At 35.6% G+C, this 25308-nt stretch overlaps 1 protein-coding gene across 1 annotated transcript in view; it reads left to right on the top strand.

Annotated features, from left to right (window-relative positions):
- Positions 1 to 3644: 3644 nt before the first annotated feature.
- LOC142352106 (uncharacterized) overlaps positions 3645 to 25308 on the top strand; it is a 49132-nt gene continuing 27468 nt past the window's right edge. Inside the window, exons 1-5 of the mRNA XM_075404478.1 lie at positions 3645 to 4011; positions 4173 to 4288; positions 12095 to 12411; positions 17217 to 17325; positions 18280 to 18613. Of these exons, the coding sequence (XP_075260593.1) occupies positions 3913 to 4011; positions 4173 to 4288; positions 12095 to 12411; positions 17217 to 17325; positions 18280 to 18613 (975 nt within the window). The 5' untranslated portion in view covers positions 3645 to 3912. The remainder of the gene's footprint in view (positions 4012 to 4172; positions 4289 to 12094; positions 12412 to 17216; positions 17326 to 18279; positions 18614 to 25308) is intronic.

The raw sequence follows: 25308 nt of genomic DNA, 5'->3' as shown, positions 1-25308 counted from the left end.
ATTAGCACTACACATTGAAGCAGTCACGAGAATTGAGGTGAAGGATAAAGAGCCGCGGTTTTCTTCCATCCAGTCGAGTGTAAACACACAAATATTTAATTCGATTAACGATTTAGTGCGAACACTGCAGACTAATCAACCTTATAGGCAAAAGAATCAAAAGTTTTTATCGAGCGCGGCCAAAAGAGTTTCTGCGCGGTTGTGAGCGAAGTTCAAGAGAGAACGGAGATAAAAATAGAAGTACTAATAGCTATACCAGAAGCAACGCTGAGCATAGACGGAACAATTACGAAACTAGGGCGCGTTCGCTAACACCGGGATGTGAGAACAGAAGTCGAGATCAATCGCACGAGAGTCGTGCCGAGCAATCGAAGGCAGCGGTGAGTTTCGAGAAAGAAAAGTGTCGCTATTGCGGTCAGCGAAACCATGCATCTAGGGAATGCAAAATTTTTTTCAAATGTGGGAGCCCAAATCACTTCAAACGCTCAGTTCCAAAAGTAATTTTTTCTAACTAATGAGATAACAAATTTTTGTAACTTAAAAACTGAAAGCTAATACGTTTGGTTTAAAGCTAAGGACATTGCTGTGTCAATCTTAACAGTCTACCTCATATTCCAAGTTGTGAAAAATTTTCCTAAATTGTTCATCTATTTAGGATTAGTCATTAATGGAGCCTCCTGGCAACAACTGTTGCGGAATCTCGACCCTGTTACGGGAACACGTATGTATAATCAACTACTCAAATTAATTAATGAGCGCCGAGAACAAAAGAAAATGAATGAAGAGAAAGAGTCCTTAAGAGAGTCGGTTGTAAAAAAAACAAAAATGGGTTGTCTTGAGTTCAAGACCAAAAAAATGAATAAAAATGATTTGTCTTAGGTTCAGGACGAAAAAACAAATATAAATGACTTGTCTTGAGTTCAAGACCAAAAAAAATGGAAATGAGTTGTCTTGAGTTCCAGACCAAAAAAAATGAAAAAGAGTTGTCTTGAGGTCAAGACCAATAAAGATAAGGGAAAAGTCTTGAGATCAAGACTGAAAATATTGAGAAAATTTAGAAGCAAAAATGGTTTTTATTAAACATAGCAGGCAGTGAGACCCCACAAATTGGTGAATATGTGTACTATATGCCAGAACTGTGGAGAAATATTTCGGAGATATTCCCGGAATTGTACCGATTGGAATCTTGTCTGTCAAGGACTCGGAAGGTGTCTACACTAGAACTTCTGGCACCCACCAAAATTCGGGCCCGAGTTCTGCAGACTGAAGTGGAACTGCAAAACCAGTGCGCGCAGTTAGAGAAATTGGAGTGTACAAACTCTTTACTCCAAAAAGATTTTGTCGAGGTTCGACAAAAACTAGATAAACATTGCGACAAAGCCGAAGAGGCAACAAGAGAAGCATTGGGAAAACTGAGCGTCGAGTGTGAGGCGCTACGAGATAACCTAAAGGGGGCGGCAGCCAGAAATGCCGAACCAGAGCAGTCAATCGACTTACTTAAGCAGGAGTTCGCCGATCTAAAAGTCAACACTGATAAAAAGAGCGAAGCCATGGAGAAAATGGAGAAAAAGAATGACCAATTGAGGTCAGAACTTCAGCAGTTGGAAAACTATAACCAGTACCTGGCGAGTGATGCTGAAGGAAAGACACTATAATTGATAGACAAAAGCATTCTTTGAAGAACAAGAAAGCCAAAACGAAGGCCAGAGAAAAATGTTTATTCGAGATTCGGAATAAAAACGTTTTGAATCGGTGTGCGACATTGAACGAGATTTTGTTTGTAAAAAGTTCTTCTCCAAAAGACCGGATCAAAAAACACTACCACAACATGAGCTGGTTGACGCACCCTGATGCTGGTGGAGATGAGGAGTTTTTCAAGACCATTAATCGAGTATACCAAATACTGATGAACGATGGGACGCGAGAAGCGTACAACAATTTCGGGCTGGACGAGGCAGAGAAAGTCATGAATGACGAAAACTAATAACTAAGCTTTTTATATGAAAAGTACAAAATATCTGTATTTTAAAACGTTCATGCATCAAGAGCTGTAAATTTTGTTGGATTTTATGTGAGTGAGTGGCATCTCTATTCTTATTGAGAAGGGGCAGTGTGAGTGTCACATGTATGTAAAAAAAAGGTGTACTAAAATCTTTGGGTTTCAAGGTCAAAGATTTAGTTTATATATTCAATTTATTACTTGATTAATGAGTGACACAATCTTGATAGTTGTCGACAGATTGAAATAGACAAAAATCGGGCTTCGAGCAATACTAGCAATTGTGACATATCAGTATTTACTTGGTTAATTTACCACGGTGATAGAACCGATATTGGGTACGGACAAAACTGAGGATGAAACTCATTGAACAATAAACGTACCTTCAGAGTTAATCACTCAATTAGATCTTCATTTATTTGAAACCACTCTCTTCTGTTTTTATCTACTTATTAATTAAACTTCAATCCTTGTATTTTAAACAAGTACCACGACCAATTGCAAAGGATAATACATATTGCGCACGGGCGGCTGCTATACAATTGGTTTTAGTGTAATAAGTGTAAAGAAAATGTTGTAAATGTGGTTTTAACTGTTAATAGTTTCAAAAATTTGATGTTATTTTAACTCATTTCTTAGAATTAGAGTCAAAGACTAGTTTATATACTTTGTAAATGATTTCATTTAATTTTTAAACCTGGCGATGAACGCAATGTTCGAAAACGTTCGTTTTTTTTATTCAATTTGAGTTTTAATTGACAATAACTTCTCTACATAGTCAGTGTAATCCAGTGCTGTCTCACCAAGTTTTAATACTTGCGAACAGTCAAAATTGAAAGGTAAAATTTTGTATTTAGACGGATGAAAACTCAACCAATTCAAAACTGACCACTGAAGTAAGGCATTAAGGTCTTGTTGTATAAATTGTGACTCGCAGCATGTGAAAATTTTTAAATCATCAGCGTACAGAAAATGACATAAGCGTACAGAAAATGACATGAGCGTACATAAAATGACGGAATCTGCACTTCCAAACCGTCTAATGTTTTGAATTGGCGTTTTGCCTTCAATTGATGGACATTCTAATGTCTTGGACATTGCGGTCAGAGAATAGTTCGCTCATAGCAGTTTCCTGATATTGATCTTTGCTAACCCAGTAACAGCAAGTCGATCATCGTTGGGATTAATAATACAACTCGCCTCGAATTTGCGAAAATTGACAGGAAACCTACGTAGGTGTCATTAATTATGAACAAACCTTTGTCAGTTTTGCGCTAATGCAGAGTTGCAATCTCTGTCAAAGGGAATGCAAGTCCATCAAAAAGCGATTGCTAGTCGATTAGTGAGGCCATCCTATCAGGAAGACTTTAATTAATTCATTCGAATCATGATGACACCAATGAAGAGTTTCTATCGAGTATTTATATGTGATCGGTGAATAATAGTTATCGCAGAACTTTTGCACTGTTTTAATTGAATTAACCTGCCGCTCCTGAGTTGACCGATCAGTCTCCTAGGGGGTGAGGGGATGGGTAGGGTTGGGTCCTTTGACGTTTTCCCTGATCGGCTGTCGAACGCTGACGTTGTTTACTTTGATTGAATGGCCAAATTCGCATTACCGTCAGTGCTTGCGGGTCCCCCTCCCGATTTTGCGTGATTGTTTTAAGAAGCACTTTCACTTAGGTTGTTGACAACTTCACCAAGATTTTGTCCTGGATTTGTTCTCAGGCTCCAGCAGATTAAAAAGAGCAGAGACTCTACAGCAGGTTTTTCCGTCTTGAGCAATTTCAAAACAGCAACAGCATTGCGAAGATAATCGTTTCTTAAAAAGTTCAGTGTTCCTCGTTTTATGATATAATTTTTCTTATCAAATTGTATCGAGTTCTGATTATTAGGTAGATTTTCAGGTTGTTATGGCGTACGATTATGGACCTGAACCTCCGAAGCGTTCAAAGTTTTTCGGAAATGTAGAGAATAATTCGAACTTTCAATGGGCAGCCACTCCGCTTGAAGTTAGTTTAGCGTCTTCTAAGGTATAGATGTACGCTGGTTATGCAAAAATGCCCCATTTTAGCCACATGGAACAATAGACATCATCATGTTTAACAAGACAACAATACCTTAACTTCACAGTTGATTGATTCAGCAGTGCATGCAAGTTGCTCTATTTCAGTTTTCACAAGGGAACGAGGACATAAAGCCATCCAAGGTTCTGCAGCTTCAGGGATTGCCAGCGACTTGCATTGAAGCAGAAGTTATGGCTGTGCTGCGGAAGCATGGAACCATAGTGTTAGTTGCCTCCAACTGTGCTTGAAATTTTGACTTCTGGAGGGGAACAGCTTGGAGTGCAGCATCCGGCTACTAAGTGCTACTCATCATGCCCTATTTTTCGACCTACATCCATCGATGCCGGATGGTGTACACGGCCCTTTATTGTTGTGTTTTTTTTTCTATTTGAAGTAGCTTTATATGTCAGCCTTTTAATTTACAGATCTAGTAGGTTTCTTTCAATTCGATTTGTCACATTTAAGAAATTAGATGGTTCCAATTGACCCTATTACTGTTGAAATTTTCAGTGGATTATAATTCCGCATAGTAAAGTCGGAACCAGATGCTTGACTTCGACGAATTTTTATATTAAATAAAACTGAAACAGCTAAAGTAAAATAACCGCGTGGTTAATGTTGCTTTTTAACAGTTCGTGTAAACGAAACAGATGTTTTAGTTTTAAATAACACCCAGATTCCGTTTTCGCTGTCAGAACTGTAATACATTTAAATCCTGCCATCCTAATTTTTCTTCAAATTAGTTTGATTTGGCTACTGGCAATTGGAAATTTATCCCACCTATAAATGAATTTTCCTATAATTGAGACGTTTCTGCATCTTGTTTTACGTTGGATGTCAAGCAAACAATTTGTGGAAGCTGTTGCACAAAAGTTGCGACGACTTAGCTGATGTTAAAACTTCTGTCGCATTCTGTTAAACTGAAAGAAATTTTTAAAGTAAAATTTCAGTACTTTTGTTCACTAAGATCTAGCGCAGTATTACATTTGTTCGATAAAATCAAAGTTTTAAATTGCTTGTTAGAATGATGACAAATTTCGAAAACTACTATAAGTGATAGTGAGTTTAAAAACTGTCATGATTCCTAAAGGTATTTGATGACGCGCGAAAGACAGTAAAATTGTTTATGGCATGTCAATTAATTATTAAGAATTAAACCTGAGTACCAGTAATCGGCATTCGCAATTGGAGTGACCTTCAAATTGAATGCAACTGAATGTTTTTAATACAGAACCATTATTTTGATTGCTCATTCATTGTTTATTTTTCTGTTTCGTCTGTTTACCTGCTCGCTGGAACCCGTCTTAAGCCATCTGTTGCAGTTATTAATTGCAGTTATTAATCTGTTGCAGTTAAAGGAAATTTGTATCAATTATATTAGTCCTGTGGTCTTTTTATGCAATTTCTTTTTGAAATTTCTCTGACCCTTTTGACTTTTGTCCTCAAAAACGGATAAACAGGTAGGTAACTCCCGGAAGCTATTAAGTTCTCCTAGAGCCTTTCGGCTTGTTAGAATCTATGTGTGCGATTAACCGAAGCTGTTTTCAGACATATTCATGGTGTGAAGGGCGGTTCTTAGAATTTGACCCCCACTCCCCACTTCAGCCCTCCTCAATCCCCACATTGCTGCATCTGTATCCCAGTACGCTCGCACTGCACCTCCTCCCCCTCCGGTGCCCTCCCAGCGCGCTCACCCCATGCTCCTAAAGCTGGCCTCAAATCGTAGCTAGCTACTGACGAATTCAGCCAGTCGTTTGAGAACAATTCGCCCGACGATAGTCGATTATGTTTTTGTTGTGTGCGTGAGATTAAATTTGTGTATTCTATTCAAATTTGAAGTATCAGATCATCTCTATTTTCTCAATGCAATTTTTAGTTTGAATTTTAAAAGCTGGTCCTAGAATTCATAGAGAAAACTTAATCTTGTGTAGCACCATATTTTATAGAAGTCCAATCTGATTTTGAATTTGACCCACACCAGTTTTTTTACCGTAAATTTTTTTTGTCTTGCGTTCTCCTACCCATTCCATGTGAAGTTATTTTCAATAAATGTCCTAAGATACACCTGGAAGCTTCAGTTTAATCCACGATTATTGTTGACTATCACCTTCTTCAATGCTTTTGATCACTATCATCTTCCTCAATGCAAATATTTTTGTATTTGAGCATAATTGCCATATTTGTTGTACTGGAAAGAGGCCTTGAAAAATTTTTCTCATGTTGGAGTTACTAAAATTTTCTGATGGTTTCTTGCGCTTAATCTCTCTCCCTTCTTAGCCGAAATAAACCTAGAACGGAAGCCTATTGAAGAATATCAGATCATTTGTTACTATGCATTTGTTGATTAATTGCTCTTGAACGAACTCAGAAGTAATTGCTATAAACGCTTGATTTACTTGGCTGTTTTTGTGCTTTAGTAGTAGAATATTCTTTGACTTCTGGATGATTTGTTTTTCATTTCAATTCTTCATTTTGAGTGATCAAAGTTTCTCTCGGCGCTAAGTGCAATTTTGGGAGAAATCAGTGTAGTGTGCCCCTGTGGTGTCAGTTCGTTTTGCACCCATAAAATATTTCTGAACTAACCACACCCCCCTCTAAATTATAATGCCCCCGTCTCCTTCGAGAGCAATTCGCCCGACTTTAGTCAGTTTGTGTTTGTGAATTGGGAGTGAGTTCCAATCGACAGTTTACTATTATTCAATGCGCGAATAGCTGCACAACAAGTTTTGAAGCAGTTGGCTGTCTTTTGTTTTATCGTCAATTAATTTGTTGTCATTTGTGAGTTGGTTTATTGTTTCGATTTGACTGCTGAAGTTAATTTCTTTTGGATCAACTTCCATCGTTGTGTTGAAGTAGAGGTTCTATTTTTTGTTTTATAATCATCAAAAATCGGGATATCATAAATTTTAGTGTCACTGCGGAGGACAGAACTACTTTCGAGACATCTCTTGAAATTAAGGAAAGCCAAGTTGGAAAAAAATCAGCAAATCTAATGTTCAAATGGTTACCTGCAGAAACCTCCATTACGATTTACAAAATCAATTAGCCAGGGACATCTACGTTACTTTGTACGATTTAAATAGACACAATGCAAAAAATTTAGTTTGGTAAACCCAGCAAGATCTGAATTGAGTCTCTGCGTAGGTTTGAAAGATTTTATGTGTAGTCGGTTTTTCCAATTAGAGAAAACAATCTGCGAACCCTTGAAATGCTCTCGATATAGTTGTAAGAGTCTGTTCTGTATATTGTACATTTGTTAACAAGACAAGTTTCATATTCGTTGTCATTTTTTTAAACCGGATCAAAAGTTGTTTTGCCTTGATTAATTGGTTCGCCAAACTTAGCTCTTTTCTGGCATTAGCGCTCAGCGTACCTTTATTTTTTTGTTTAAACAAGTAAATTGAAAATATAATCCAGGGGTTAAATATAACAAGTTTAAAATTATATATACAAATCAGTACAATGTTAAAAATCAAAATTAGTGGTTCCGTTTTTTAAAGGTAAAAACAACTTTTGAAGCCACCAACGTTCCTTTCCAACGGTACAAGTTTGAATTCTTGAAGCAGATGCGGTTTTAACATGCGTTTAAACTTTGAGCGTGATCTGATAGTCCGGACTTCACGCGGAAGTTTATTCCATTTTTGGATGCTTCTTTTTTGTAATGATCGACTGGTCGACCTTAGGAGAATTAGTTGTTCATTTCTGTTGTTTTTTCTTGCTACGACATTACCACATAGAAAAAACTCTCAGTGCCGTCTGATTTCAATAATGAAATATCATTCCTAAGTTTTGAAACACTCATCTGGCTTATTAAAAGTTCTGCAGGCAAAATGTCAGATTTTACTAAGAGATCTTTAGATATCTCAAACTTTTTTCTCATATAGCAATTTTTAATTCGCCAATTGATTTGTTGATCAATTCGCTGCCTTGCAGAGAAATTCAGGTTCTGAAAAAATAGAGCACTGAATGTAAAATGAGAAAAGACTAGGGATTTGAATAGCATCAATCGTGCTTTCAGAGGTAACTGATAACGTAAAAGGTATATGGATCTAATCGCTGTGGCCATATTTGATAGGACTTTGTTGAGTTGTACATGAAAATTTAATTTAGAATCAATCATTATACCCAAGTATCTGCAGTGACTTTGTGGTTTAATTTCTTGTCCCCGAAAAACTATTGGACCAAAACTCTCATTTTCTTTCGAGAGTCAAAGAGGTTCAGTTTTACCGGTATTCATGGTTAGTTTGTTTTAATTAAGATAATTATCTGCTTTCTCCAGTATTTCAGAAACACATTTTTCCAGTTCATTGACATTGTTTCTGCTTAAATGGAAACTTGTGTCATCAGCAAATTGAATTATGTTGAAGTTTCCTTGTACCTTTGCTCGAAAATCTTTAATGTAGAGAAGAAAAACTAGTGGCCCTAAAACCGTTCCCTGTGGAACACCGTGATGTGTTTCCAATCCATCTGATTAAACATCATTTATCTTAACACACTGCTGTCGGTTTTTAAGAAATGAATTAAATAAATCAACTGCACTTTCTGAAAAACCGTAAGCTTCAATCTTTTTGAGAAAAATTTCGTGCGACATTGAATTAAATGCTTTAACTAGATCAATAAAAACAGCAACTGAAATTTTTAAGTTATCATAGTTGTCTTGTAATGCTTCGATTAAGTGTAAAACAGCATCTGTAAAAGTTTTATGTTTTTGAAATCCAAACTGTGTACCGTTCAAAATTTTGTTCTTTTTGTATAAATTCGTTAACCTGAATGAGAAGCATACGATCAAAGAGTTTGCAAGCATTAGAGTAATTGAGATAGGCCTATAGTTCTCACAATTTTTTACGTCACCCTTTCTGTAGACCGGACTAATGAATGCAAGTTTTAAATTTTCCAGGAAAATATTTGGACTAATGCTTGTGTTAAAACCAAACTGCAAATGGGTTTCGATTGGAAACTTTGCTGCCTTGATTTTCCCAGCATTAAAAACGCCTGGACCTGGGCACTTATTGTTGTCAATTGAATCAATGGCATCATAGAGTTCCTTTAGTGTAACTGTTCTGAAGCAAAACTTTTCCCTAACTTCTATGCGAGAAATATTTGGAGCGCTCACATATTTTCCATTGTATAAGCCTAGTTTTTGAAAACCTCTTTTGAGAAAATTTGCAATATCAAGTTCATTTTCTGTTTCACCATCGACTAGTTTGTCTATAACGAGACACTCCCTTTCTTTGCCAATTCTTTTTTTGATGAAACTTCATTGTTCTTTACTTGTTGGTAGTTCTTTGAAAAATTGTTTGCAAAACTCGTTTTGGGCTGTTTTTAAACGCCTATTAACCAAATCTCTCTTATATTTGAAAATGGTATGCGCTTGCTTCGATGGGTTCTTTTTCCAGTTAATAAAAAATCTATGTTTTTTCGTGATTTCTTCTCTCAGCTCTTTTGTTAGCCAAGGTTTTTCAGCAATTTTTCTTTCTGGTTGAAAGCTTTTTTTAAGTGGGGCGCGCAAATCTAAAGTAGTACTATAAACGTTTATGAAAACATTGTACATGCTATTTCCATCTTCACATTGATATAAGTTACTCCAGTCCTGATTTGAAAGATCAAGACTAAATTTATTTGCATCGAACTTTCTTTTGTTTCTACTGATAAAACTTTGCTTCCTGTTTTTAGGTTCAACAAGAAAATTGGTAGTGTACAAAACAATCAAGTGATGCATTTCAACTGATGGGGGGGAAAATCTGAACATCTTGAGTTTGGTTGTTGCTGGAGAACCCGTGATCGATTAGTGTTACGCCTTCGCTGGTGGCTCGTGTTGGTTTTTCTGTGTTTGACAAGTCCGGAATTACTCGCCAATTCATCCAATAAAGTGGATTCTCTTTTGTTGAAATGATTGAGATTATAATAGCCAAAAAGCAAAACTTCGTCAGTGATTGAGTACGCCGAGGAAGTCTCTGATGTTAATTCGTCAATGAAATTGTTTCTCAAGTTTTTATTTGGACAATACGAAGCATTAATTAAGTTTTTGCTAACCGATAGCCCAGATATTTCTACCCATAAGGACTCAAAAAAGCTTTCATTGAGTACATTTAGATCATTTCGCCGTTTTGAAGATATGTCCCTAGGAACCCAGATGGCAACACCCCCTCCCTTATTTACTCCTGTTTTTGAAGACCTTGATTTTGAATAAAATTTGTGTTTCGGACTCAAAAAATTCTCTGGAAAAATATCTGTTTCATTCAACCAAGTTTCAGTTAGGATCACTATTTCGTTTTTAGTCAAATTTGTCAAAAATTCAGTGAAAGTCTTATTTGTTTTTTAAAACTGCGTGCATTGAAGAGACAAATGTTTAGACAATCTTTTGTAAATATATCTATCAACATATCACCTAGGAGCAAGCGCATGAAATGTAAAAGAACTATTTTGCAAATAATCAAAAATCAAAATTAGCTCAGTTAAAAACTTTTTTTTTGGATAAATTTTATCAATATTGATTGAATGTGTTATATTAATTGTTCCCAACAAAAGTTTTGACTATTGCAGTAGGCCTGCTGGGCTTTTTCCTATTCGATTTTTCGTACTGCCGTATTTTCGTCTGAGCATTTGACTTTTCGTCCTCGTGTGGTGGGGGGGGCATCACTTCGCTGAGCAGTTCTCTTAGAGCCTTACGCCCTGCTGGTCTCTGCGTATGCGATTCTAGCAGACTGTTGAGGAGACGAAAGTTAATAGAATGAAGAACAGTGCTACTAATTTTGACCATCCACTCACCCCCCACGCCAGCACCCGCGTTTACCTTCCACCTCAATTAAGAAAAGCACGTTTTGTTAAAACTGCAAAGAGTTTTAGATTCAAATCAAAGGTGCGCCAAAACTATTGATTTTGAATCTTAGAAGTGGTCCATAATCAGCTCAAATCATTTCAAAAGCCCTTCAGTCGCATTATACTTCATCCTTGGCTAAAGTCAGGCACAGTTAAACCCCGCTTGTCATTTGAGAGCAATTCGAATCACCGCAAAAGCAGTATAAGTTCATTCTACCGCCTTTTCTCATCCTTATGATTACTTGCCAAAAGGTCCTCTCTGGTTTTGATGGACACCAAGAAAAATTTGTAATCCAAAGTTTAAGTTGCAAAAATTTTCATTTTTTCGAAACGTGATGGAATATCTTCATGAGCGGTTGCTTAAGGTTGTTTGAGGTTTGCACTCTTTGAAATACTTAACTATAACCCGCCAGCATTGACAACCAGCTCCAAATGTTACGCTTGAGCAAAGAATATTGGAATTATGTTGCTTAAAATTTCATTTTTTTTAAAAAAAATATTCATTTTTGTACTTTTCATGAATCAGGCCCCTCGGAGTTGGTGTGGCGAAAAAAAAACTGGGCATGCTTGATGATCCTAATCTATCACTAATAACAAAAAATTACGCGATTTTCGTTCATCTGATTGCCGAGCAAAATTCATTGCTCGAAAAATTTACGTTGGCCTATGAAAAGTTGTAAACTTGTCCCTCTGTGACATTTTTGAGCAGTTTAAGACTTTCATGTCACGCTCATTTTTTTTCGTTTTACCGTAATTTTGGTCCGTTCGATCGTGGATAACGTGGGATCGCTCTGGCGCATAACGATCAGCACGGTTTTTGGCTAAGATTGATGTTTTCCTAATAAAAAGGAATAATAAATTGTCAACAGTTTGATTATTGTTTTCTTTGTTTGCTGTATGCACATGTGGCATTCAGTTTTCGTTGTATCAGAAATAGATATTCTTGTTTCTCAATTCGAAAGAATGCTGGAAAAATAAATAGCTCTACTATTGTGTCACATCGAAATTATAGCGCGAGATCTAATTGTTATATTGTGATATATTCTCGCATGTCATAAAGTGAATTATTGTATATTTATGTATTATGCTTGTGTTATTATTAGAGTGTTGACTACTGTTTTGTTACCATCATATCTTGTGTGTGTGTTTTGGTTGTGTGTACTACTGTGTTAGTTAGCTAGAATGAGGACTAGTGGTATTGTGTGTTTAGTGATTGCTACATGCTGGCTAACAAAGGCCAGGCTTTGGTTGAGTTTGAAAGGCCTGAAGATGCGGAAAACGTGTTACTCTTGCAACAGCAGCGCCAATGTATATCCATAAGCAACTGTGTTCCAAATATCACATTTTCTACAGTACAGTCTCTTTCTTCCTCGCCAAACCAAACAGCTCCGGCTTCGACCGCTGCTCCAAATAACAGAACTATTGCCGGTGGAAGTAACGAGCCTTCGGATCTGGGTTACCATCCGGACGAACAACAGCAGACGTATTACACGCAGGACGAGACGGCGGGTACCTACGGATACCATAGTTAGTATGGGAATGTTGTTTTTTTTTGAATTTGAGTTTGAATTTGAATCTGTACGTTCGAGTTTTCGTGTGTAGTTTAGACGTGCGCTTTTTTTACTGTGTCTTTTATTAATAGCTTCGTAATTTTTAATCGCACTCGAACTAAGTTAGAAGCAATTATTGTGAACGTGTTGGTCTTTTTTATGCAAAATTTTTTGCTTGACCATTTTTGCGCTTAGTTGTAGCTTAGTGGTTAAGATTTCGGATTGCTATCCTGGAGTTCGCGGGTTGGAACCCCTATTAGGACCAAGTTTCACACAAAAAATTTCTAAGCTACATCCCTAAATTAAATCTCCCGCTGCATCTAAGCTACATCCCCCGCCTGTCATTCGGGAGCAATTCATCCGACGTTGGTCGGTTTACGTTTTTTCGCTTGTTGAAAGATGTTTGGGAAGTTAATTCAATATGGGAGCAAGAAAAACAGAATGTTACGCCTTAAACAGCTGTTTATTTCAGAAAAAGCACTTCGGTTGCTTTTTGAAACAGTTGTTATACAGAGCAGTAACTTAGTCTATCCGAGGGCGGATAGAAACTTTAGCGCAAGAGAATTTTGAAACTAATGACAAATGGCGTCATCTTATTCGGATACGGGAAATTGAGAGAAAATTTTCATCCCTCATTAGTTGGCTTCGAAATTTTCAAAAGTATGGATTGATCATTGCTCAGGAAAGGAATAAAACAAACAATTAATACGGATTTGTTGAAGAAAATTTTTAAAAATCATTGCATTTTTTTGGATTGTGAATGTAAATAATTTGGTTTATTTTTCTTTTGGTGTTGCATCTGATGAGCAGTTGCACTATGAGTATTTTCAACTTCTGAAAACGTCAGAGGTTTTAAAATACTGTTAATCAAAATATCGTTACGCACATGAAATTTAAGTTTCATTTAAGGCAAATTCTTTTCTGTTGGGATATCTGGATATTTTTTTACTTTGGAATTTCGAAACAGCAACTAACCTTTCAATTTTTGAAAATTTGTTTTTATAATCTCGTGGAATTCGTTTTTAATTGCTCATGAACGAAGTTCATAGCAATTATTGGAAACGTGTTGGTCTTTTTTAATGCAAATTTTTGCTTGACCATTTTGCGCTTTCCTTCTAGAATATTCTTTGACTTCTCAAGTGATTTTTTCACGCTTTGGTTCTTCATCTTTGATTGAACTCTATTGCTCTCACTCCGATGTAAAGCTTGTTGCTAGTATAAAATCGGTGGCGGCATAACAAAACTAGGGCCTGGTAGCCGAGTGGGCAGTGCTTTTGGATATGGATCAAGAGGTCAGTGGTTCGAACCCCGGCGGTGTCAAATGTTTCTGCAACCGCCTGTCGTTCAAGAGCAATTCTTCCGATATTAGTCGGTTTATGTTCAAGATGCTTTACTACTGAAAGGTGGTCAGTAATCTCAAGCACTCTATTGCAGATTTTCTACTGAACGGAATTTTCTTGCGTGGCTGAATTTTGTCGAATATTTGGCCTCATTTTAGCTCAATAGCAAGCAGAGGCAGCTTAGTAAAAATGTTTGCAACCAAAAATGTCAAATGAGGTTTGACCTCTAAGTTTTGATCGTTTTGCGATCTGTGAATATGAGGGAAGAAAAAATTTACTAGGCTGTTTTATCCGCTTTTAATGTTGTCCCTACAAAGTGTTCAATTTTTTGGAATATATTCAGAAGTTCCATGTTGAAGCTTTTGTCCCTGAAGTAGGTTTAAAAAAGTTTCACAAATTGCTCAATTTTTTAATTTTTATTGCAATAAATTGGCGTGTGCTTGCCTCCAATAAGCGAGTGTACCGCGAAAGTGAAAGCTCCTGCCAGTTGTAAAGAAACATTAATTAAAACAAGGATTATGCAGGATGGGATAAAGATAGAAGCAGTTGTCTTGACGATTGCCCCAGCGTAGTAGTCATATAACGTATAGCCCCCAGTCATGGTAATTATTCAATAAGGGGGCGATAATTTGGAAGGGAAAGAATTTTATAAAAATGATTGTAGCCGTAGTTTGTTTGGACAACAATGAGAGCTGAGTTTCATATTTGTTGTTCAGCTAAAACGAGGTGGAAAATTTTTGATTTTAAACCTCAGATTTTGATTTGATTTTCCACTTTGTGAGGTTTTATAGATAGAGCTTTCTTGAAAACTGGAACGTGCGTCATAAAAAAGATTTGAATTAACTGGATTACGTGAAATTCAACACAACAGAATTTTTTTTTAATTTCACACCAAACACGTCTTTTCATTATTTTAATTCTTTATGTGCTTCTTATTTCAATGCGCGGTTAATATGTTTTAAGCATTCATTGGCTGGATAATGTTAGATGGCTACACTCAGATGGAAAATGTTTATCTCAAAAAAGTTTAAGAAAGAAACTGTAGTTACTTTGCGCTCGGAATTTTGATATTAATCTAATCTCATGGGTGAGTGATTGCAATAGCAGTAGTCCAAATTTTCCAGTTATGATACTGCTGTTCAATTGAGTAGTTTTAAAGATCGAAAGTGTCCGCTAAAATGTGTAGTATAATCTTTTAATGTAATTCATAAAGTTTCTGAAAGAAGAATATTTTAAAAACAGTTTTTCGAAAAAGACGTAGAAGAAAGTCAATAACAGTCTACCAGATTAAATAATTATCTATCAACTTTTTCGCCGCTCTACAGCTGCGATGCTTATCAGGTTTTAAACTCAACGTTATAATAATCAAAAGTTGTGAAATTTTCAGTTTAATTTTCTTGCTCAATGGTTCAACCAATCATGTTTTTAGAAGCTCGACCAAGAGCTTCTAAATTTGATTTTTTTTAGAAATAAGTAATTTGAAGGAATCGCTGATGATATCTTCATCGCTGATGATTTTTTCGGTAAAGTTCAATTTTGAGTCAAATTTTGAATGAATAAAAAGTTTTTTCTCCAAATTTGATTACTTCATCAGATCGTAGGGCAAACTAAAAATTTTTTTATACCTCGCATGCCATCTTCTGCTAGCGTTTTTTTGCTCGAAGAAAGTATTTGGAAAAAATAAACTTGAAAACAGCAAAAATATATTTGATCTGGTTGACGTTATATTGGAAATGGTGTCATCAACTTGACTTGTTAGCTATTTGTTGGGAAATTACGACTTGGAGAATGTTGGGGGACACTTTTACGACCGTTATTTTGTTTCTTATTCCTCGCCCTTTTGTTTTACCTAAAAATTGTCCTACTTAAATCAGAAATGATTTAAAAATGTACGAATTTTGATGGCAGAAAGCAAAATCCTCTCGATTTGGTTTTTTGCGCGTAAATAGATAAAGTTGATATTAAATTAATAATTTCGACAATGTTAACTGTTTCAAAGTTATAATTTATCGGTTCTTTATCAAGGTGTTTGTATTTATCAATAGATGCATGATCCTAGCGAAGCACCGAATAGATCAGATCTGATTACAGAAAACCATTTTTTTATAGTTGATGGACGTTACTCGAGGATCTATAGACTTTAATCACACTGAAAACAAAAGAATAAATGTTCTTAACTATTTTTTGCTTTCTCATGAAACCAATCATTTAACAGTTTTGATATGTACAGTTCAACGAATGGAATGTAAAAAAGTTCGACTCTTGGAATGTAAAAAAAGAAGGTGATCTAAATTTAAAAAGCCTGAGATGTCATCATATCCAAGATGTCCTTCCGCTTATTTTTGAGCTTAATCGACACCTATACCAGACTGTTTGATCGATAGCCTTCAGGATGATTTTCTCCTTTTTGAATGAAAATATGCACGGCCGTTTTAAGTCGCATAATCGCTAATTAAAAATGACTGGTCACCTGAATCTATAATATTTGGCCATAATTTCAGATGGCGATAATATCTGATATCGATATTATCTAATGAATCCCCGATATTTGCGTGACTTATTTGAAATTGATCTTGTAAAATGGTCTTGTGTTGCAGTTGTGGTAATGTTGTTTGCGCATGCTTGGGAAAAGGAAGTGGACATTCTTATTTAAGTTAGATTCAAATGCTGAAATTATAATTTTATTCCTCGAGAAGTTTTTTTTATTGGAGGTTATTATGTACTAGTTTCTTGTGCATTTGTTGTCTTTAAGAGTGTTCTTTGTAATTGAACGAAATTTTCAAATTTTCAGGTTTTTCATTGTGCATTTTAATGTTCGTTTTTTTTTTAGTATTCAGAGGTACTCAATGCATCTTGTGGTGTGATTATTGCGTTGTTTTTAGTTAAAAAAGTTACACTGGGGAAACAGCTGTACAGAACTTTGTTAATTTCAGGTTTTTATACTTGAATTTTGTGTTCGGACGATGCTGGTTTTTTTTATTCAATACACTATAACTCTTTACAAGAAAACTGAGTTGACAGCATACTGCAACAACTTATTTTCGATAGGTTGGTCTTTTATTCGCTCATTTGAATTGTTTTCTGGCATTATAAGCTATTGAAACCATTTTCATTTTTTGACTCAGTTATAACTTTTTCTCGGAATGGAAAAAAATTGTAACAGATTTTGTTAGCTAAATCAGAATGATTCACTCTAAAATGGTAGAGTTTTTTTAGTTCTACTTTGATGTTTAAGGATATTTAAGCATCATTAAGTCAATTGAGAGACTGTTCTTGGCGCCATTAACAATCGTGACTTTAAATTTGAACTTGAATCTAGCTGTCTCTTCTCAAGTTTCCTTCACAAAGTCAAAAGTCACGCATGCACAAAGTACAGTGACTTTGGATTTGGGATTTAATTGAAGTGACAGAAAGAGAATTTGGTTGATTTTGTGGTGTTTAGACGCAAGTGGTGACCACTACACGTCTTCATCTCGTTCGAACCACCCTTACACGACAAAATCACAAGTCACACCATACGCAGCAACCAGACATTCAAGCATGTCCTCACGGTTAGTTTAATATTATTTATTATTAATTAATTAAATATGACATCTAACTTTTTATATTGATCAATTATGTTATAAGGTCTGAGAATTTGTCATGAAAAAGTTGCGAAATTTTCCATTTGTGAACCCCTCCCCCAGCTAAATGGGTACATATTTTGCACCAAAAGAGCAGCTGATACAAGAACACATACTATTTTGTTATGTCCTGACACACTGAGGAGGGGGAAGGGGGTCTCCGCTCAGAACATACTGGACGTCAATAACGGAAAAGATCCGAAAATTTTGAGTGTGGTAACTCGACTGACTACAAGCTCATTTCGATATTTGATCAGAATTTTGATACGCGAGCCTTTTTTTTTCATTTTTTTAATATCCAAATCATGATTATATTTTGTTAACAAGAGCTTTACTCTTAGCTGTCTCAAAAACATGTAATCTCAGAGGCTTGCTGGGCTTCAAAATTCAGAAACTTTTGGATCTTCGATTTTTCCGAATTAGGTTGCGAACTTTTCCATTTGAATTATGAATTGGCAATCTAAATTTTGCTTATGTGGAATATAAAAACATTTAAATAGAATTAGATGAAACAAAAGTTTTCATAAATTTGTGTGAACAAACTTATGCTTTCTTTTGCTTTGAAAATGTTCTGTCGTACTGATTATGCGAATGACTTACAATTACAATCTTTACCAACGTAAAGTTAATTTTTTGCCCAACAACGGTTTATTGGTATGTTTTAATGTTTTGCATATTGCATGTTAAAACAATTCGGAACAATTGAATGAAAGATAATATTTGGCAATATAGACGGATTTAAGTTTTCAGATCTTACCGCCGTAGTTTAAGTTTTGGACTGATATCGTTTCTTGTCCTGGCTTTTCTGACTACCTTAATCCTTGATTACTCTATATCGATATATTGACATCGGGTAAATAAAGTCATTCTTTCTTTTCCTAGACCCGATGAACACTATGCGAATGGAGGCGGAGCCATGAGCGCAGAATCGTCAGCATCTTCACCCGCAGACCGAATCCCAAGAAAAGAGGGAAAACCCAACAAAGTTCTCCTTTTCACAATCATAAAACCAGACTATCCAATCACAGTGCGAGTGCTGCTAGCCGTGTGCAAAAAGTTCAACTGTGCACCAGTTAAGATCTATATCTTCAGACGTCGGGGAGTGCAGGCCATGGTTGAGTTTGACGACCTTGACACTGCGACGTATGTGAAGAGCAATCTGGACGGAGCTGATATCTACTCGGGATGTTGCACTCTCAAGATTGAGTTTGCAAGGGTCAGTTACATTTTTCCAGTCTGTCCTGATTTTCTTGTGGGGGGGGGGGGGGGTATATTCAAAATTCATTATGTCGAACTTTGCGGACTAACGATATTAGAAATTGGCTTATTAATAGCCGCCTTCAGCCTCTCAACGGCTATTATTTAGGGGTTCGCCTTTTTTAACAATTCAAAGAATTTGAATTATTTTGATTCGTAAAGATTTGTTCACACATTTTTAATTGCTCTCGAATGAGAAGCAATTGTTGTAAACGTGTGTCTTTTTTATGGAAATTTTTGAACGTTTTGCGCTTTTCTTCTAGAATAATGACCTCTCAAGTGAATTTTTTACGCACTTCTTGATTTTTGACTGGTTTCAATTGCTCACTCCAAAATAAGTCTGTGGTTAGACCGATTGTTAGACTCGACGACAAGGCACTCATAGCCCAGTGGTTATTACCTCCGTCGAGGCGAAGGAAACACATTCGGGAGGGGGGTTTAAATCCTAGCGTTGGCTGAAATTTTCGCATCCATTTATCTAGGCTAAAGCCCCTGAATTAAATTGCGCTGCCCGACATTTGAGAGCAATTTTTCCGACGTTAGTCGGTTTGTTCAAGATTTTTGAGGTCACGCCAAAACAGGAAGTGGAGCAAAAAGGCGAGTCGTTTTGCGGCGTGAACGTTTATTCTAGTTTTTAAGTAGAGTGAAAAAAAGGTGCATGAACAAAATTTCACTTTTCGCTAGTGTTTGTTCACGTGCGCATTTTCGCTTGATTTTTTTTACTTTCTTTTTTTAATAGCCGCACAGCGATAGCTGGGGTATTATTGGCCTTTTCTCTTGGTTTTTTTTTGTTTCGTCGTCATGATATTTGTTACGATCATATGACGTCACAGCCACTTTTTGTTCATTCGTTCATGCAATATCAACTGAATTGCATGTGTGACGTCATTTTTCGCTCTTAGTGGAGCAAGTTTTTTGTTCATGCGCGTGATTAAATGTTTGGTCACACTTGACTTACCTCACTCTCAAAAATGACTTCCTCACTTTGAAATTGACTTTTATTTACTTTAATTCGAAGAGACAAGGTCAAATGGGTGTGTGTCACTCTAAATGAAAGTTATTAGAGATCAGCTGATTGAGGCAGCAATAACTTATACAGATTTTTAATCAAAATATAACAGATCAGCCCTCAATGAAGAGACAAATTTTTTTGGTCTGTCTTTTTAACTGTTTTTTAGACTGCCGATCTACGAATCTATTGCGGCTATTTTCTGGCAATTTGCCAGCTATGTTTTCAAATTTTTCTGATAGAATTTTCTTAACGGTTTTTTCAATGCAGTCATAGATCATTGTAGGTCTAGTTTTTTGTTTAGTTAATGGAAATTTTTTGAATTGTAGGTCAAGACTTGTCCTGCTATGTTTTTTACTTCGCTTCAGTTTTTGATCACGTTTTTCGTTTTTACAAAAGTCACGATTTTTACGTTTGCGTTCTGACTTACCCCACTTACTGTTTCAACAGAATGGATTTTAAATTCTTTCGCGTATTGAATTTTGTAGTGTAGTGATTACGGTCAAAGTCAAAAGAGCAAAATCAAAAGAAACGGGATAAATATATAAAGTCCGGTCATTAGGTTATGTATTAGGTTATGCATTAGGTATTCATAATGCATTAGGTTATCAAAGATCATTAAAGCGATTGCTAATTGCCATTAGTATTATGCTGAATAGCGTTCAGTTTAGAAGCTGATTTAAGTGTAATTTTAGATTATAACCCAATATGCAGAATTTGCAAACCAAATAATTTTGACACCTTGAAAAATTCTGTCAATTTCTATCTCTTATTTTTCCCTTTCTGTTTCAATCCCTTTGTGCGTCAAGCGGGTTAACTTTGGCTTTTTCCAGCATTTTGCTGGCCATGTTTAAGTTTTTGTGATTCCGTATGCTCTTGATGTTTTTTAGCGTTCTTTGGTGAATTAAGGAATTTTTCCGATATTGCATTCTCATTTTTCTTCGCAGAGAAGACGAAATAGACGAGCAATTTACTTAACCTTGTAACGCTTCTCGTTATTTTTTTTATTTGCCTGACATCATTCCTTACTCTAGTGAGACATGCGTTTTCAGTTGAAGTATGCGATAAATTGTTTTTTCAAAATATTATTGGCTAATGGTCCAAATGGCCTAAGTGCTCTTCACTTAGGCCATTTAGACTGCTCTACGTTTAGTCAATCTACGTTTGTTGTAGTTTTTCTACGTTTGTCGTAGTTTTTAATCACTATAACTGCGAATCTGTAAAAGCGCTGTTTTATTTCATTTTTTGTTCTCTCGCGCTTTCTTTGTTCTATTTTTTTTCTGGCGGCAAAACCTAACGAGTAATAATGCTTGCATGTTCAAGCTGCTATGCATGCGTTTTGAGCATTTTCTGATTTTGTTACATTCACTGACAGTGATTATTTACGCAGTTTTTTCAATGTCATTGTCTTACAAATCACCTTCTCTGTCCACTTTTCTGCATTTTCCGGGATGCAAGCCAAAGGCGGTATTGTTTGACTTTTCATATCTCTTAAGCTGTTTTTTTTATTGATTATGATTGACTTTTTGCACTCTCTTGATTTCAAGCAAGAAGGCAATTAGGTTTGTAGAACTGAATCTTGGTAAAATTTTAATTTTGGTAAATTCAAAACAATCTGCCAAGGAAGTCTGTTTGTTTCGCAGATATTTTTGATAGTTTGCTTGCGATGTTAGTTTTTGCGGCAAAGCTGTAGGCTGGGCATTGTTATTTGTATTGTGGTACTTTTTTCTTCTTTGACGCTCATTTTTGTTTTAACGCTGCAAATATTAAACGAAGTCTTGTTTACATTTTCATACCGCTCTTCAGCTGACGTTTTATGCTTGAGGTCATTTCTCGCATTCATCGGCAATAAGATTTAGTTGAATAGGTTGCTGTAGGCACTCTAAATTCTTTTTGTTATTCAAAGACAATTGTTTAAATAAAGTCACTAACTAGAGGGCTTATCAATTGCAATGGACTTCTTTCTATGTTGAAATGGGCTTCTAAATATAGGGCTTCTCGATACAATTTATTTTAAAACGAAGCTTTGATATGTTCGTTTCTCTTCTCAGACGAAATATTTGACTAACCTGAACTCTCTCCAAATGACACTCCTTAAAGTTTAGTCGATGTAAAGCATTCAACATTTCGAGCACTTTTCCAATTAATTTTACTTATCGGGTGCAACGAAAAAAGTTTTGTTCAAGATTTTTGAGGTCAAATTGTAGTGATGATGTTGTCACGCCAAAACAGGAAGTGGAGCGAAAAGGCGAGTCGTTTTGCGGCGTGAACGTTTATTCTAGTTTTTAAGTAGAGTGAAAAAAAGGTGCATGGACAAAATTTCACTTTTCGCTAGTGTTTGTTCACATGCGTATTTTCGCTTGAATTGTCACTTTCTGTTTTCAAATGTTTTTGATAGAATTTTCTTAACGGTTTTTCCAATGCAGTCATAGATCATTGTAGGTCTAGTTTTTTGTTTAGTTAATGGAAATTCTTTGAACTTCCTAGTTAATGGACTTCTTTCTATGTTGAAATGGGCTTCTAAATATAGGGCTTCTCGATACAATTTATTTTAAAACGAAGCTTTGATATATTCGTTTCTCTTCTCAGACGAAATATTTGACTGACCTGAACTCTCTCCAAATGACACTCCTTAAAGTTTAGTCGATGTAAAGCATTCACAATTGCGAGCACTTTTCCAATTAATTTTACTTATCGGGTGCAACGAAAAAAGTTGTTGAAACTTTTTTTTTGGCTAAAGTGGTTTTTCTCAACAGTTAATCAAATGAAGTTAAATTTTGGTAAATTTCCGTACATATTTTGGTGATATCTACCTATTTATTCGATTCTTTGGTTTTAGGAATCTATACTTTTAATCCTTAATCTAGACCTTTTCTCTCGATGATGTTCTTAATTCCCTGAGCAGGAATTCGAATAACAAGCCAGAATAATAAGAACGCCCGTTTTAACAATAAATTTTAGTTTTAACAGTACTTTTTTTGCTTCTTAATAGTTTTTTTTGGTTTGTCGCGTGTCGTGTGGGCGCCAATTATTGTGTAAAAATTTTAAAAATATGCGCAGAAATTATGGTGGGACGTAGTTGAGATCTATTGAATAATATAAAAAATTTTTACTTGCTTTAGTTTTTTCCCTCATATCCTATTTCATTCCATTTTTCTATGTAAGTATTGTTTTTTGTTCCCTCTATCATGAGGAATTGGTTCCCTGATGAATAACCAGTTGTATCAGAAGATCTAGTGCAAGTATAGGTTTTTGAGTTGTAACTTGTAAAGAGCTATCAGCAACATTTGCTTCAGTATTTGCTTTTTATTTTATTTATCTTTTGCTCCGTTATTTAATTCGAAATTACTTGTATAATTAAGTTACTAGTTGATCCCGTTTGGTGAGTTGTTGGCTAGGGTCCTTCCGGCTGTTTTTCTTTTCTTAACCGGATGTACTTTTGTTCATGCTGCATTTTGACCAAAGTTTTGTTTTTCAAAGTTTTTTGTAATCTATCAAACATTAGTTGTTTTCATTCAGTGCACTCCAAGTTTATGTGCTTTTGTCATAGGCTGTTGAGGAAGTGGGCATCCAAAGTCGTGTTGTCGAGCATTTGAATCATTTTTTAATTGTTTTGTTGAGCAATCTTATTTACTGCTTACAATTTTTTTGTATACTAAAAATGTTTCCTGTGAGGTGAATCTATAAATTGTTCTAAGTTTTTTTTTGCTTCTAGTTGCGCTTTATTTGCTTTTTGGCGTGAGTTTAACCGTTTGATTTCAGTTGTTACTTTAGCCATTTCAGTTTTAATTTCTTGATCGGATATGGTGCATCAGCAGGTCTGCAAGGTTTAATAACTTGTTTTGCAACATTTTTTATTTTAATGTTGGTTATATTTCATTTAATTATTACTTTAGTTTTTCGTGTTATATTTTATATTTGAATTTTTTGTTTGATAGAATCAATGGAATTTTTTAAATTTTTCTTCACGTGATCAATCAGTCGTCTTAGGAAGAATAGTGTTCTGAGGAAACTGTGATGTTAAGTTCTACAATTCGAGCAAATTTGTCTGTTTGTGTTTTAGGTTCTTTTCATTTAAACAGCTTTCTCTGAGTAATTATTTTCTTCATTTAAGGAAATGAGTTGTATCAAATTAGGGTTTTGATAAGTTTTGTTAGTATCGTGGTCCGATTTTGTTTTTTAATATAAATGTAATTTGGTATATATATCTTTTGCCCAATCTTCTCCATTTCAAATTTTCCAAACCTTAAAAGAGCACATTTGTCAATTTTTCATGACGATCATTCATTTTGCTCTTTTTATCTGCGTGTTGTCATTGCATAAAGTAAGTGGCAACTAATTTTCAGCTCAATTTGTTGAAAAATCTAGATTGCGTTCCTCGCTCCCCAAAATGACTTTTTAAACTTATAATTAAAAGTTCACATCAGTTTTTATATCACAACGCTCGGTATCTTTTGTTATCTATTTTTGTCTCCCTTAAATTTATTTGATGGTTATAATCGCAAAATAGTTATTTTATCGTGTTCTTTTAGCTTACTTTTGTCTACTTCAAGTCCGCAAAACTATTGCAGATGTTTTCCAGTGATTTTTTTTAGTATGTGAAACTTTGCGGACGAACAATATCAGAAATTGGTTTATTAGGGTTTTGTGATTCCGTATGCTCTTGATGTTTTTTGTGGCGTTCTTTGGTGAATTAAGGACGCTTGGGCTGTTTCCGAAATTGTTCTGGATGTTTTCTCCGATATTACATTCTCATTTTTCTACGAGAAGACGAAATTGAGCAATTTACTTAACCAACGGTGGCTATATTCCTGCAATTTGCTGGGCATGTTTGTTTTTGTCATTCCGTATGCTATTGATGTTTTTTTGTGGCGTTCTTTGGTGAATTCAGGACACTTGTTGTTTCCGGAATTCTTCTGGATCTTTTTCCGATGTTACATTCTCATTTTTCTACGCCGAGAAGACGAAATTGAGCACTTTACTTAACCAACGGTGGCTATTTTACAGCAATTTACTGGGCATGTTTAAGTTTTTGTGACTCCGTATGCTCTTGATGTTTTTTGTGGCGTTCTTTGGTGAATTAAGGACGCTTGAGCTGTTTCCGGAATTGTTCTGGATGTTTTCTCCGATATTACATTCTCATTTTTCTACGAGAAGACGAAATTGAGCAATTTACTTAACCAACGGTGGCTATATTCCTGCAATTTGCTGGGCATGTTTGTTTTTGTCATTCCGTATGCTATTGATGTTTTTTTGTGGCGTTCTTTGGTGAATTCAGGACACTTGTTGTTTCCGGAATTCTTCTGGATCTTTTTCCGATGTTACATTCTCATTTTTCTACGCCGAGAAGACGAAATTGAGCACTTTACTTAACCAACGGTGGCTATTTTACAGCAATTTACTGGGCATGTTTAAGTTTTTGTGACTCCGTATGCTCTTGATGTTTTTTGTGGCGTTCTTTGGTGAATTAAGGACGCTTGAGCTGTTTCCGGAATTGTTCTGGATGTTTTCTCCGATATTACATTCTCATTTTTCTACGAGAAGACGAAATTGAGCAATTTACTTAACCAACGGTGGCTATATTCCTGCAATTTGCTGGGCATGTTTGTTTTTGTCATTCCGTATGCTATTGATGTTTTTTTGTG

Source organism: Convolutriloba macropyga, chromosome 13 (genome assembly GCF_964194025.1).
Source record: "Convolutriloba macropyga chromosome 13, txConMacr16.3, whole genome shotgun sequence".
NCBI classification, from domain to species: Eukaryota; Metazoa; Xenacoelomorpha; order Acoela; family Convolutidae; genus Convolutriloba; species Convolutriloba macropyga.
This window is presented reverse-complemented; position numbering and strand designations above follow the sequence as displayed.